Below are 13,463 nucleotides of genomic sequence, written 5' to 3' on the forward strand. Positions count from 1 at the left end.
TAATATTTTCCCACAGCCACATCCCTGGGTTCATGACATTTTAGCCTCATTGCTATGATACAACCAGAACTCCTTGAATGCAAGATAGAACGATAACACAAGGCTGCCTGTTTTCTATCCTCTGCATATATATCTTATATTCAATACTGTACTACATTTTCTGTTTATTACACAAAACTGGTTTATGTAAAGTTCTCCGACACACTTTGGTACACTTAGCACAGAGCAGTTGCATGGCATATATTTAAGCTATACCAGATAAAATAAATATTGCCCATTTAAGCATATTATTTGGAACAGCTGTAGCAATGAAGGCAAAAGTCAGACATTTATGCATTGTGCATAAGCCACTTGCCATTTTATCATAATATTAAAGCTCCATGTTTTGGACCTTCTGTATTATCCTCATCTTGGATCAACACTGTTGATACTATGGACTTTTCCAATGAAATTGTGCTCTAGGTCTGTAAAACAGCATGGTATAAATGAGATATGCAGATGCTCAGAGTGTAATATGCTAATAAATATTATATTGGCGCATCAATATTAATGTGGGTGTAATTGTGTGTTTCAGCTACCCAGGTTTCTTGCCTTTAAATATGACTGTTGTTTCGTATGGAATGATAACAAATCAGAAATAATGAAACATGAAGGAGAAAAATATTCCAATCACAAAATGTACAGTTAACAATCATCAAAACTAGGTTTAAATTAACTTTGCAGATAACAACAACAACAATAAAACATACTATCTTTCAAATTAGCTTACCTTCGTACTCCAGTTTTCTCTTCTCCAGCTCAGCTTCAATTTGGTCTAATATCATGCCCAGTTCACCTAGGATTTTGGTTAAGTAGTTTACATTGTCATGCTCCAGGATCTTGTCCTAGGGAAAATGAGAAACAAAATGTCGACAAAGACATTATGTTTGGGGTAGATGTTGGAACAAAATCTTCTAGATAGAATTACAAACAATTTCTACAGATAAGTAAAAAGGGAGTAATCATGTCCGTAGCACTAGATGGGTTGCAGTTTAATGTATGGTAAAGAATTATGCAAAAGTGTACTACACAGAAAATTAAAGGTGGGCAAAGTTGCGAAGAATTTTCTCTTGCGACCTATGGTGAATGTTGTTAAAGTATAGACATTTCAGCATTCTTGTTAAAATCAATACAATGGTTTCGAAATCACAGAGTCTGAACAGCCACATTATTTCTTTGAATTCAGACTTAGAATCTTCAAATTTCATGTTTAATCAATGTCCAAAAGAAGTTACTAAATATAAAAAGTATAAAACTATATAGACAAGTCAAGAAAAACTAGTAGTATATATTTGTACAAATTACACTTATTCTTTACTTTTAGATAGTTACAGTGTGTGCCCATGTATGTCGGCTATCCTGGAATTGTTTAGAGATCTTTCAAAGATGACCACTTACTTATATAGCTGTGGATGGAGTGTTTGATTTGATTAGATTTGTGGTTTTGTATAGCGCTCGTATGCCCATGGGCGTCTTGCCGCTGTAGAGAAGACGTGTGTCCTAAACTGGTGACATTGGTTTATCGGGCCTTGAATAGCCATGTTTTAACCGCTTTTCTAAATGACATTAGGGAGGTACTGTTTTTGATTGCGAGAGGAAGTTGATTCCAGTCTTTGGCGGCATGTGGCAGGAAGCTTCTTCCTCCCCACCATGTTTGTTTGAACCTAGGGACTTGTAGCAGTTTTGCCTGGCTGGACCGTAGGTCTCTCATGGGGACGTATGGCTTGAGGTGTGTTCTAAGGAACTGAGGTCCCGATCCTTGTAGTGCTTTATATGTTAGACACAGTGATTTGAATCTAATTCGTTTTGCCAAGGGGAGCCAATGTAGCGTGTCTAGATGGTACAAGATGTGCTCTGATGTTTAGTAACAGTTGTGCTGCTGAGTTTTGCAGGCGTTGTAGTTAGGTCAGGTATTGGGCTTGCATCCCAGCATATAATGCATTGCCGTAATCAAGTCTTGATAAGGCTAATGTGGTCACCACTGTTTTTCGGGAGTCTATGGGGATGTATGGCAGCAGTTTTCTGATCATTTTTAGGATGAACCACATCGTAGATACTAGTTTGTTGGTTTGGGCTTCAAAGGTGAGTTTGTGATCTAGCAAGATGCCCAGATTTTTAACTTTGGCCACTGGTGAAGGGCAGTTGCCAAGATCTGCCGGCCACCATTCTGGGGACCAGATTTTTGTATTTGTTCCTAGTAGCATAACCTCACTCTTATCCCCATTTAATTTCAGGCAGTTTTGCTCCATCCACCGGCTTACTAATTTCATGCAATTGTTGAAGTTATTTGCCGTGGCTGAGGTGTCATTTTTTATAGAGACTACGATTTGCGTGTCGTCGGCGTACGACACTGGCAGAAAGCCACAAGCTCTGATGATTTCGGCTAGCGGTGTTACATATAGGTTAAAGAGCGTTGGGCTTAGCGAGGACCCCTGCGGGACTCCACATGGGGATTTGAAGGGTTTTGACTTTTTCTCGCCCAGTTCCACTGTGAAAGTTCTATTGTCCAGGAACGATGCTAACAGCTTTCTTGCCTCTTGGTGGACTCCTACTGCTGTTAGTCGGTCCAGGAGCGTGTCATGGTTCACCGTATCGAAGGCCGCTGATAGGTCTAATAATATCAAAGCAGCCTTCCCCCCGGCATCCAGCACGCTCCTGAGCTCTTCCACTGCCATTAGCAAAGCTGTTTCGGTGCCGTGACCTTCACGGAAGCCGTACTGTGAGGGGTCCAGTATGTTCGCCTCGGTAATAAATTGGGCAAGTTGTTTGTTTAACAGTTTCTCCGCTACCTTAGCACCAAAAGGAATTCTTGCTATTGGCCTGTAATTTCCAGGTTCTTCTTGATCTAGATTGGGCTTTTTCAGAAGGGGCAGGACTGGCGTAGATTTCCAAATAGCTGGATATGTGCCGGAGTTCAGTATGAGATCCATAAGGCTGATCATTTGCTCACTGTAGAGCTCTGGGAACAAGTGAAATATTTTCAGAGGGCATGGGTGTGGTGGTGTTAAGCTGTCTTTGAGTTTATATTTAAATAAGGAGAGGGGGTAGAAAAGTATGTAGAGCAGGGTACACAAACTAAGAGGGAGATAAAATAGTCCCTTGTGCACAGTAATGCAAGGTCCTAAAATCAGCAGTGGAAGGATAGAAACTCATTCAATTACAACATGATGTGACTAAAATATGCCATGGACATGACAAACAAGAATACAGAGGAAAATCATTGAATGAGTAGCAATGGACTGTGGTAGGCACCAAAGCCAGTGAATCATGAGCAAGCGGTAGACCCATAAGTAACTCTAACTACATTACAGATAAAATTGATCTGTTAACTACAGCCAGTTAAAGCAAGGTGACAGTATTCAGGTAAGGAACCTAAAAATGTCCTTTTGTTTAGAAACACAGATCAAGAAACAGGACCAGAGTGGATAGTTCTTCTTGAAAAAAAACATATTTAGTAGTGCTTAACCTCACTCTTAGTAACTAAAAATTAGTTGATAAAAAAATATCTAAAGAAGAAAGGAAAGGTCTATTCCACAACTTGGGAGTCGGTACCTTTTCAATGTTTGATTCCGGATTACGATTGCAAAACATTGATACATTGCACTACGAATCACAAGTTTAAAGAGACATGATTTGATAAGCATTTCTAAAACCCTTCAGATTCTTTAACTATTTATTGAATTGCAACATGGGTTTAATAGATAACAAAAAGGGATTTTATGGTTACAAACCCTGTGATTTTGTGAATTACAGACTTTGCCACCAAGATTGGCTTTGTACATCTGGCCCCATAATCGCAAACTATCCTTCTGACACACAAAAAAGGGTACACACAAACAAAGATCTGATTTTAAAGTAAAGATAAAATGTTTGAAGCAAAAATATCATTTACTGACTTAACCATATCGCATATTGGCGGTACTAGCAACCTCAATGCTATGCGCTAAAGGGAGGATTTCCTGTTCACCCTCATACTTCCATTGCAGTAGCGTAGTCGGATTAAAAAAAATAATGTTTACAAGGCATGTGTTCATAACAACCCATGATGTAAGGAAAGAGTAACTTTTAAAGTTACTAACGGTTCATGTTACATGTTTTACAAAAACGTACAAGTGGCAGATTCTGTTTAAACAAAATAAGGTTGAAGTTCACCGTTTCTTTGTGTGTGCACCCCTACTCAGGGATCCACTGCCCTCACAGTTGGGAGTAGTCCTTCACATGGTTTCTGGCTACTGAGTTGAAGCATGTCATGAATTATGGTGAAGCCAGCTTTTTTTATTAGGACGTCTGCTTTTGTTTGTAGCATCTTCAAATTGTTCTGATGGACTGATTAAAAAATAACTGAGTTTCAAATGCCCTCAATTATGATAAATGTGAAACCTGCAATGCAGGGGTTCAAGTGCTCTTCATCTTATATGTCTCCGGATTGCCAACTCACATGGTGCCATTGTGTGTCACACAATATTGACTCTCTTCCAGTGCCTAATTTGAACCGGTGGTTCCTGGTGCTGGCACCTGCACTTAATTGTCAGCACCTGCACTTATCGCAGTCTTCCACATGGTGCGGCTTTCTACCTGTTTTAGTTATGAGCTTAACAGCAGCTGTTTAATATTTCAATATACACGAACATTTTCTAATACATACAACCCAAGCCATTCTTATAGCTTGGTGGCTCGGAATAGTATGACTTGTTTCACTTGGTGGTGGTTAATAGTTGTGTTGGTACTGTCATTGGCAGTGTTGGTGGGGCCAATAAATGGTGAAAGTTACAGTGGCCTCCTGACGAGGGTTTAATACACTTATTTTTCACAAATTAAGCACTGTTCTTTTCACACAATCACCTCGCAGTGAGGAACCAAAATCAGACAGAGGTAAGGAAATGAGCTGGAAACTAGAGCCTGGGCGGAGTGCAACTTTGTAATCATTATCGATCCTTAAGTAATACATAAAGTGAGGACATTGCATCTCTTTAGAATATCGGATTAAACGCTTTAATCTACAGTTCTAAAAAACTATATATTAATAATTTATTAGAGATCTATAAACTACACTTAAATAATCCATATAAAAATCAACTACAAAAAGGTGTGCATATCTTCAGTATTATTCAATTCATTCGGTGTCTTACTGTCGAGTTCTAAAATAAATCTTGTTTCTAGCTGTCTCAACAGTCGCTCCCTATTTCCCCCTCTACGTAGGACTGGGATTGCGTCAATGACATAATATGCTAGGCATTTGACATCCTTATTGTGGGTTTCTTTAAAGTGTCGAGCGACAGGGTAGGACGTGTCACTATTTACGATTGCCATTAGGTGCTGTAGTATTCTGACATGCACCTGCAGCTTAGTACATCCCACATATCTAAGCCCACAGGTGCACGTCAGAACATAAACTGCATGGTCAGCAGTCCTGCAGTTATTGATACCTCTAATGGCGATCTCATTCTGCCTAAATTGAGTCATATAGCTAGTATTGTTGACTCCAAGCCTGCAGGCTCGACATGATGAACATTTATAGAAGCCCTGCCTAGGTTTTAACCAGGTGCCACTAGTGCCTAGCTCTGGACTGTTTGTGGCTAGTCTTGACCCCATGGAATGTGCTTTTCTGAATGTGACAACCAGGTTACTTGTGAGTTTAGTGCCAAGGACATTGTCTGTAATGACAATAGGCCATTTTTTCTTAATTATACCCCTTAGTTTCCTTTCTTGTAGACTGTATGTTGTTATCAGTCTTGGTGTCTTTTATTCTTCCTCAGCAGGATTTTCACCCTTCTCCTCTGTTTGTGAAAGCAGTGATATTCTTGTTTGCTTCTCAGCTTTATCTACTGCCTCAGTTAGTATCCTATCACTATAGCCTCTTCTTTTTAATCTTGTAGGGGCCTCTTGTTTGCTGCTCTCGAAATCCTTCGCTGAGCTGCAAATACAGTGCAATCTTAAATTGCCACTGTATGGGATTCTGCTGATAAGGGGCTTTGGGTGCACACTAGTTGCATGTTGTTAGAACTGGGGGTCTCTAGTTGGCAGAGGTAAGTGCCTTTGACCAAGTAGGGACCCTTGCTTCTAGTCAGGTTGAAGGAATAACCCTCTGAGATAACCCCTGCTCACCCTCTAGGTAGCATGGCGCGAGCAGTCTAGGCTAAACAGAGGCAATGTGGATAACATTTGCACTTAACACAACAATAATCTCCAATCCACCACAAACTGAGACCAAACAGGTAAGTATATTTTATAAAAATATATAACTTTATCTAGTTTCAGCAAGGTAAATCAAGCAGTTGCACGATAATCACTTCATTATAAAAATGTTGCACTTAATTCTTAATGGTTGCACTTATTAGGAAGTTCTTATGAAAAGAAAATAGTCTCTACTCTCTTTAACCAGTAGCTAAAAATAATGCCACTGATTTATCTTCACTCGGCTCAAAACGAGCAAATTGCGCAATGCCAGAATTATTCTCAGCCCGCAAAGCAATGGGCCTCAGGCGCTGTAAAACAATGTCAGCTTCCAAACTGCCAAAAGAATCAGCCCCTAGCGTCAGGGGCCCTATGCGCTACACGCGCGCCTCACCGGAATGCTGGGGGGACTCCCTTCCCCTCGTCCGGTACTTTGTCAGGCCTCAGACGCTCCCCGCCCTCCAGCGCTCACTCGCGCTCTGGCCCGGCCGGTCTCAGGCAGCTCTCCGCCCGCTCTCCGTCCTTCAGTGAGCAGCGGGGAGCAGAGACGGCAGGCCCGGGCTGGAAGCACTCGCTGGATTCCCTCGGCGAGGTCGGGTCAGTCTTCCCTGGTCCCAGCGGTGATCAGGCGGCACTCAAAGGGGTCCCGTTGGCAGAGACCAATCCTGTCGCGGCAAATGGGGCGAGCCTCCAGCAGCACCCGGGAGTCAGCCAATGGCAGTGCGGCTCCCGGGCAGGCAAACAATGACGCTCCGCTCCTTTGGCCAATCACGGCCCACAACGCTGATGACGCTGCGCCGCACGGGCCTATCCGTTGCGGCGTTGGTGAGGGGGCTCGTCTCCTCCACCCAATGGGAGCGCGGCTGCTTCGTTCTTCGGCTCCGCAGCTCCGATCAGGACGGCACTTCAGGGAGAGGTTTTCTGGCCCCGGGCAGAGGCGGTGATCAGGCGGCAGATGATTTTAGAGGGCGCGGGTCACGGACAGACCGCCCTCGTAGCCTCACAACCGCTCTTGAGTGGATTCTGCGAGGGGAGGCACCACAGACCTCCGACCCTCGCCGGGAATGGGCCGATGAGCACCACGATCCCTTCTTACACTCAGCAATCGAGCACCACACGCTCCAGGTCCACAACAGCACGATCTTGCAGTAATTCTGGGCAAAGCTTTAGGAACCTTTAACCCTGGGTTCCCATCAGGAGCTCTTCTCAGGCCCTTGGAGATTCAGTGGAGACACAGCACACAGCAAAGTCTCTGTAGTTTCAAGCAGGCAGGGTCCCAGCACACAGCGAAGTCCCTTTCTCCTCCTCAGATTCCAGTTAGACAGCAGAACAGGTCAGCCCTTAGAGCACACAGCAAGGCAACCTTCCTTCAGTTCTCCAGCAGTCCTTCTTCCAGCCGAGGTTCCTTCTTGCTTGTAGGATCTTAGAATCTCATCTTCTGTAGTCAGGGGTCCTTCCCTTATACCCCAAAAAGTCTTTGAAGTCCTTTGAAGTCTTTGTGCAAGGGGGCCCTGAGCACTGGAATCTTTCTGGTGTTCTTCTTCCTGTCAGCTTCAGGGCCAGAGGTGACAGTGGGCCGGCAGGGGAGTTAGCCAGCACGGTGGTCAGGCAGACACAGCCCGGCACTATCAGGCGCTTCTTCCCCCCCCTTCCCTGGCAACAGATGTTGCCTTTCACCCCTGGGCTGACTCCAACCCCCTCCGGGGCCCTGCAGTCCCTGTCACACAGGCAATCCACACACAGGCCCAGGCACACAGAAAGGTTTAGACAAAAGAACAGCCACTTTCTAAAAGTACTATTCTCAAACACAGAATTCAAAAATAACCCTTCCTAAAAGATGTGTTATTAAATTCTGAGTTCAGGGATATCTTTCACTTATGCTCCTTCTTGTTCCTATGGGAAGATAGGCTGGCATCCAATGGGACCAGCCTCCCCCATGTTACTCTATGGAGCAAGACAGCCCTACAGCAGTGAGCACACCAAATGGCTGCTGCTCTCTACCAGAGCATGTTACCTGCACTAGTACATGCTCTACCTTATCCATACACTGCACCCTGCCCAGGGGGGTACCTTGAGCCTTCCATAGGGGTGACTGATGTGCACAGACAGGGGAGGGTTAGGCCCAGCCAGTGGGGACACTGGCCAGGCGGACATGGCAGTCCGCTGACTGCACACAGGCCCTGCGCTGGCAGGCCTGAGACACCATTTTAGAGCTACTCATGTGGGTGGCGCAATCTGCGCTGCAGGCCCACTAGTAGCATCTGTCATCACCAGCCCTGGCACACACAGTGCACTTTACTAGGAACTTCATGGTGATACAAATATGCCAATCAGGTATATCCAATCAATATGACAATTTACAGAGGGAGCACTTACCCTCTGACACTGATCAGCAGTGGCAGAGGGTCCAAAGCATCTAAACCAGCAAAAACGAAATCCAGCACAGCATCAAAAATACATGAGTCAGAGGCAAAAAGATGGGGAAAAAACCACGCCAAGGATGTCAGGTCTAACACGTGTCCCCTCCAGCTGAAAGTGGGGAGAACTACCCAACCTCTTGGGAGTCCTCATCACTAAGGCGGAAGAATCTGGACAGACCATCAGCATTGGCGTGTTCTGTACCAGGGCGGTGCTCCACCGTGAAGTCCATCCCCTGTAGGGAAATGGACCACCTCAACAGTTTTGGATTCTCGCCCCTCATATGCATTAACCATCTGAGGGGCCTGTGGTCGGTCTGAACACGGAAGTGAATCCCAAACAGGTAGGGCCTCAGCTTCTTCAGAGCCCAGACCACAGCGAAAGCTTCCCTTTCGATTGCACTCCATCTCTGTTCCCTGAGCAGTAGCCTCCTACTAATGAAAGCCACTGGTTGGTCTCCACCCTCATCTTTGATCTGTGAGAGTACTGCTCCCACGCCTTGCTCTGAAGCGTCAGTTTGCACAATGAACTCACTTGAGAAGTCAGGTGCCTTAAGCACCGGTGCTGTGCACATGGCAGTTTTGAGGGTGTCAAAAGCAGTTTGACAGGCATCAGTCCAATTCACTTTTCTGGGCTGATTTCTAGATGTCAGCTCTGTCAAAGGGGCTACAATGGTGCCATAACCTTTGACAAACCGTCTGTAATACCCGGTGAGACCTAAAAAGGCTCTCACCTCAGTCTGGGTCTTGGGGGGTTCCCAAGCCAGAATGGTATCAATCTTCGCCTGTAGGGGCGCCACCTGGCCGCTCCCCACCTGGTGTCCCAAGTACACCACAGATCCCTGCCCTATCTGGCTCTTACTGGCCTTGATAGTGAGGCCTGCCTTCTGCAGAGCCTTCAACACTGCGCAGAGGTGTTGCAAGTGCTCCTCCGAAGTGGAGCTGAACACAGCAATGTCATCCAGGTATGCTGCGCTGAATTCCTCCAGCCCTGCTAATACCTGGTTGACCAGTCTCTGGAATGTGGCCGGGGAATTTTTCAACCCAAAGGGCATGACACAAAACTGGAAGTGCCCCTCTGGTGTTGAAAATGCTGATCTTTCCTTGGCCCCCTCAGTTAAGGCAATCTGCCAGTAACCTGAAGTCAGATCAAAGGTGCTCAGGTACCGGGCAGCTCCCAACTGATCCACCAGCTCATCAGCTCTGGGGATGAGGTGCGCGTCAGTCTTGGTGACCGCATTGAGCCCACGGTAGTCCACGCAGAAACAGAGTTCTGGGGGGCCACCAGGTGTAGCAACTTTCTTAGGCACTAAGACCACTGGGCTAGCCCAGGGGCTGCTGGAGGGCTCATTTACCCCTAGCGCTAACATCTTAGAAACCTCTTCTTTGATGCTAGCCCTGACCTTGTCAGCCACTCTGTAAAACTTCTGTTTCACAGGCAGGTTGTCTCCAGTGTCCACATCGTGGACGCACCAGTTGGTGACTCCTGGGGTCAGGGAGAATAGGGGGGCGAACTGACCCAAGACTTGGCGACAGTCCTTCTGCTGCTCTGGGGTCAGGGTGGGGGAGAGGACCACACCATCCACTGACCCATCTTGCTCCTTGACTGCCAGGAGGTCAGGGAGAGGATCACTATCCTCCTCCACTCCAGCATCTGTAGCCATGAGCATAGTCACTTCAGTCCTCTCAAAGTGGGGTTTGAGGCGGTTCACATGTAGCACTCTCAGGGGTTGCCTGGGAGTCTTCAGGGTAACCAAATAGGTAACCTCGCTCTTGCGCTCCACCACCTCATATGGCCCAGACCATTTGTCACGGAGCGCACAAGGCTCCACCGGCGCCATCACCCACACTTTCTGCCCAGGTTGGAACTCCACAAGAGAGGTGTTCTGGTCATACCACCTCTTCATTTCCTCCTGGCTAGCCTCCAGGTTCTCTTGAGCGAGCTTCCTGAAGCGCTTGGTCTGGTTGCGAATGGCCAGCACATAGCTGAACACATCCTGAGGGGTTTTCCCACGGGATTTCTCCCACCCCTCCTTCACCAGAGTAAGAGGCCCTCTGACAGGGTGGCCATATAGCAACTCAAAGGGACTGAACCCTAATGATTTCTGAGGCACCTCCCTGTAGGCAAACAACAGACATGGCAACAAGACATCCCATTTCCGCCTCATGGGCTCCTCTAGGCCCATAATCATGCCCTTCAAGGTGCGGTTGAATCTCTCAACCAACCCATTTCCTTGAGGGTGGTAAGGAGTGGTGAATTTGTATGTCACCCCACACTCCGCCCACAGGGACTTCATATACCTAGAAATGAAGTTTGTCCCCCTGTCCGAGACCACCTCCCTGGGAAATCCCACACGGGAAAAGATCCCCATCAGGGCACGGCCCACCACTGGGGCTGTGACTGTCCTGAGCGGGATGGCTTCCGGGTACCGAGTGGCATGGTCCACCAAGACCAGGATAAACCTGTTGCCTAGGGCTGTCTTGGGATCCAGGGGCCCCACGATGTCAATGCCCACCCGCTCGAAAGGGGTGCTCACCACGGGAAAGGGTTGGAGGGGTGCCACGCACCTCACTCCGCTCTTGCCACTGGCCTGACAAGTCTGACAAGACTTACAAAAGGCAGCAACGTGCTTCTTCATCTGGGGCCAGTAGAAATGGGTGACAAGCCTGTGATAGGTCTTGTCTTGCCCCAGATGTCCTGCGAGAGGCACGTCATGAGCCAGACCCAGTAGGAAGTTCCTGAAGCGCTCGGGCACTACCAGCACTCGGGCTGCACCGGGCTGAGCGAACTTAGGCTCACTATAAAGTAAGTCATCCTCCCGGTAGATCAAATGCTCCTTGGACCCCAGGCCTGCGGCCTGGTCGGCAGCCTGCTGCCGCATACCAACGAGAGAAGGGCACTCCTTCTGAGCCTGGCAGAATTCCTCCCTGGAGGGACCACCTTCTTGCTGCCACTGGGACAGCTCAGGCAATTCCTCTAGTTCGGCCACCTGCTCCCCTGTAGGTTCCAGGGCATCCCCCTCTGGGTCTGACTCCTCCTGGACCGTGGGAACAATGGGGGCCGGTTTCCCGCCCTCTACCCCTTCTTCTCTTGGCAGGTTCCTGGGCCATTGTTCCAGGCTCCAGCTCTGCTAGACCGCCCTCTCTGGCTGTCATTGCACGGGTGGACACACAGATCCACGCAGGCAAACCCAACATCTCCAAGTGAGTCCTGTGCTCCACCTCTTTCCATGGGGAGCTCTCTAGGTCATTACCTAATAGACAATCTACAGGCAAGGCATCACTTACAACAATTTCCAAAATACCGGAGACTCCTCCCCATTCAAATGGAACTTTTGCCAACTTGCAGTAGCGCACTGAACTGTCAGCTGCCACCACAGGCCGGAATACCTTGGGAACAATTTGCTCTTCAGACACCCACCGACACCTGACAGATGTCACGCTGGCCCCTGTGTCTCTCAGAGCCTCTACCTCCCGTCCATTGATGGTCACCTTCTGCCCGTATTTCTTAGTGTTTTGGGGCAGCAAAGTTTCCTGGGCCATCTCTTGGTCTCCTAGAGAGACATGGGTCATCAATGCTAACCCCTTCTCCCCGCTAGAAATCAAATCCCCTCCCAAAGCTACACTGGCTAACGCCGGTGCTGGAGCACCAGAGGGTGCTGGAGGTTTCTTTGGACATTTGGGGGCAATGTGCCCCACCTCCCTACACGAATAGCAAGTAGGCGGGGTCTTTTTGTCCTGTGTGCCTTTATGGGGCCAGGACTTCTTAGACTTGGGGTGTGTAGACACCTTCTCCTGGGAACCAGTTTGGGGCCCTTTAGAAGACTGCTTTTGATTACCCGTGTCCCCCCCACTCTTCTGCTGGGGACCCTGTCCACCCTTGGCTGGGGTACTTACCACCCCCTTGTGGACCCTGGTGCTAGTCCAGCGGTCCGACTCCTTAGCAAGCTCACTGGGATCAGTTAACTTGCTATCTAAAAGATGCTGGCGCAGCTCTGGAACACATAAACTACTTAAGTGCTCCCTACTAATCAAGTGACACAACCCCACATAATTAGTAACTTTGCTGCCCTTTATCCAACCTTCCAGTGCACGCTTGTACATACTCACACACTCCACCCAAGTACTTGAATCAAGCTTCTTGAAGTTCCTAAACTTCTGGCGGTACTGTTCTGCAGTGAGCCCATACCTGAGGCATAAAGCCTCCTTCATAGCGGGGTAGGATAAAGTACCTGCTACCTCTAAGGGTGCCAAGACATCCCTCCCAGAGGCCTCTAAAATGCTTCCATAATCCTGCCCCCCAATTCCTCTCAGGCACTTCATTCATCTTTAGGGCAAGTTCATACGATCTAAACCACGCATAAATATCCTCCCCCCTCTGATAATTCTGTACCAGATCTTTTGGTATGTATACCTTACCCGCCTGTACTGGTTGTGCGCTGCCACCATTAGGGCTGGACCCCCCTTGTCGGTTTTTAAAGTCCAGCTTCCTCATGTTCCTCTCATGAGCCCATTGGAGTTTCTTCTCCTCCAACGCCTTCTCAGCTTCAAGGCGCAGTCTCATCTCCTCTGCTTGGGGTTTGAGCTTAAAAAGCTCAATCTCATGGGTCCTAGCTCTCTGATTCTCCTCCACTTCCTCTGGAGAAATAATCCTACCGGAGTGGTTGCTGCCGGTCCTAGACCCTGGCCTCTTCACTGGCAAATCACTAGGCAGAAAAACATTCTCCTGTGCGCCACCCTCTCCAGTACCAGCTTCTGGATCACCATGCTTGCCTCCCACCAGGCCCTCAGAGCTTTCTGTAGCTCTTCCTTGTTTGCGCTGCCCTTCACTGG

General features: G+C 47.6%; 1 protein-coding gene across 1 annotated transcript in view; it reads right to left on the reverse strand.

Annotated features, from left to right (window-relative positions):
* The window catches only part of GDAP1L1 (ganglioside induced differentiation associated protein 1 like 1), a 425,118-nt gene that overhangs the window by 62,423 nt on the left and 349,232 nt on the right, over positions 1 to 13,463 (reverse strand). The window contains exon 5 of the mRNA XM_086932567.1: positions 770 to 884. Within this exon, the coding sequence (XP_086788693.1) occupies positions 770 to 884 (115 nt within the window). The remainder of the gene's footprint in view (positions 1 to 769; positions 885 to 13,463) is intronic.

The sequence above is a fragment of the Lissotriton vulgaris genome, chromosome 7, assembly GCF_964263255.1.
Source record: "Lissotriton vulgaris chromosome 7, aLisVul1.2, whole genome shotgun sequence".
In the NCBI taxonomy this organism is placed as follows: domain Eukaryota; kingdom Metazoa; phylum Chordata; class Amphibia; order Caudata; family Salamandridae; genus Lissotriton; species Lissotriton vulgaris.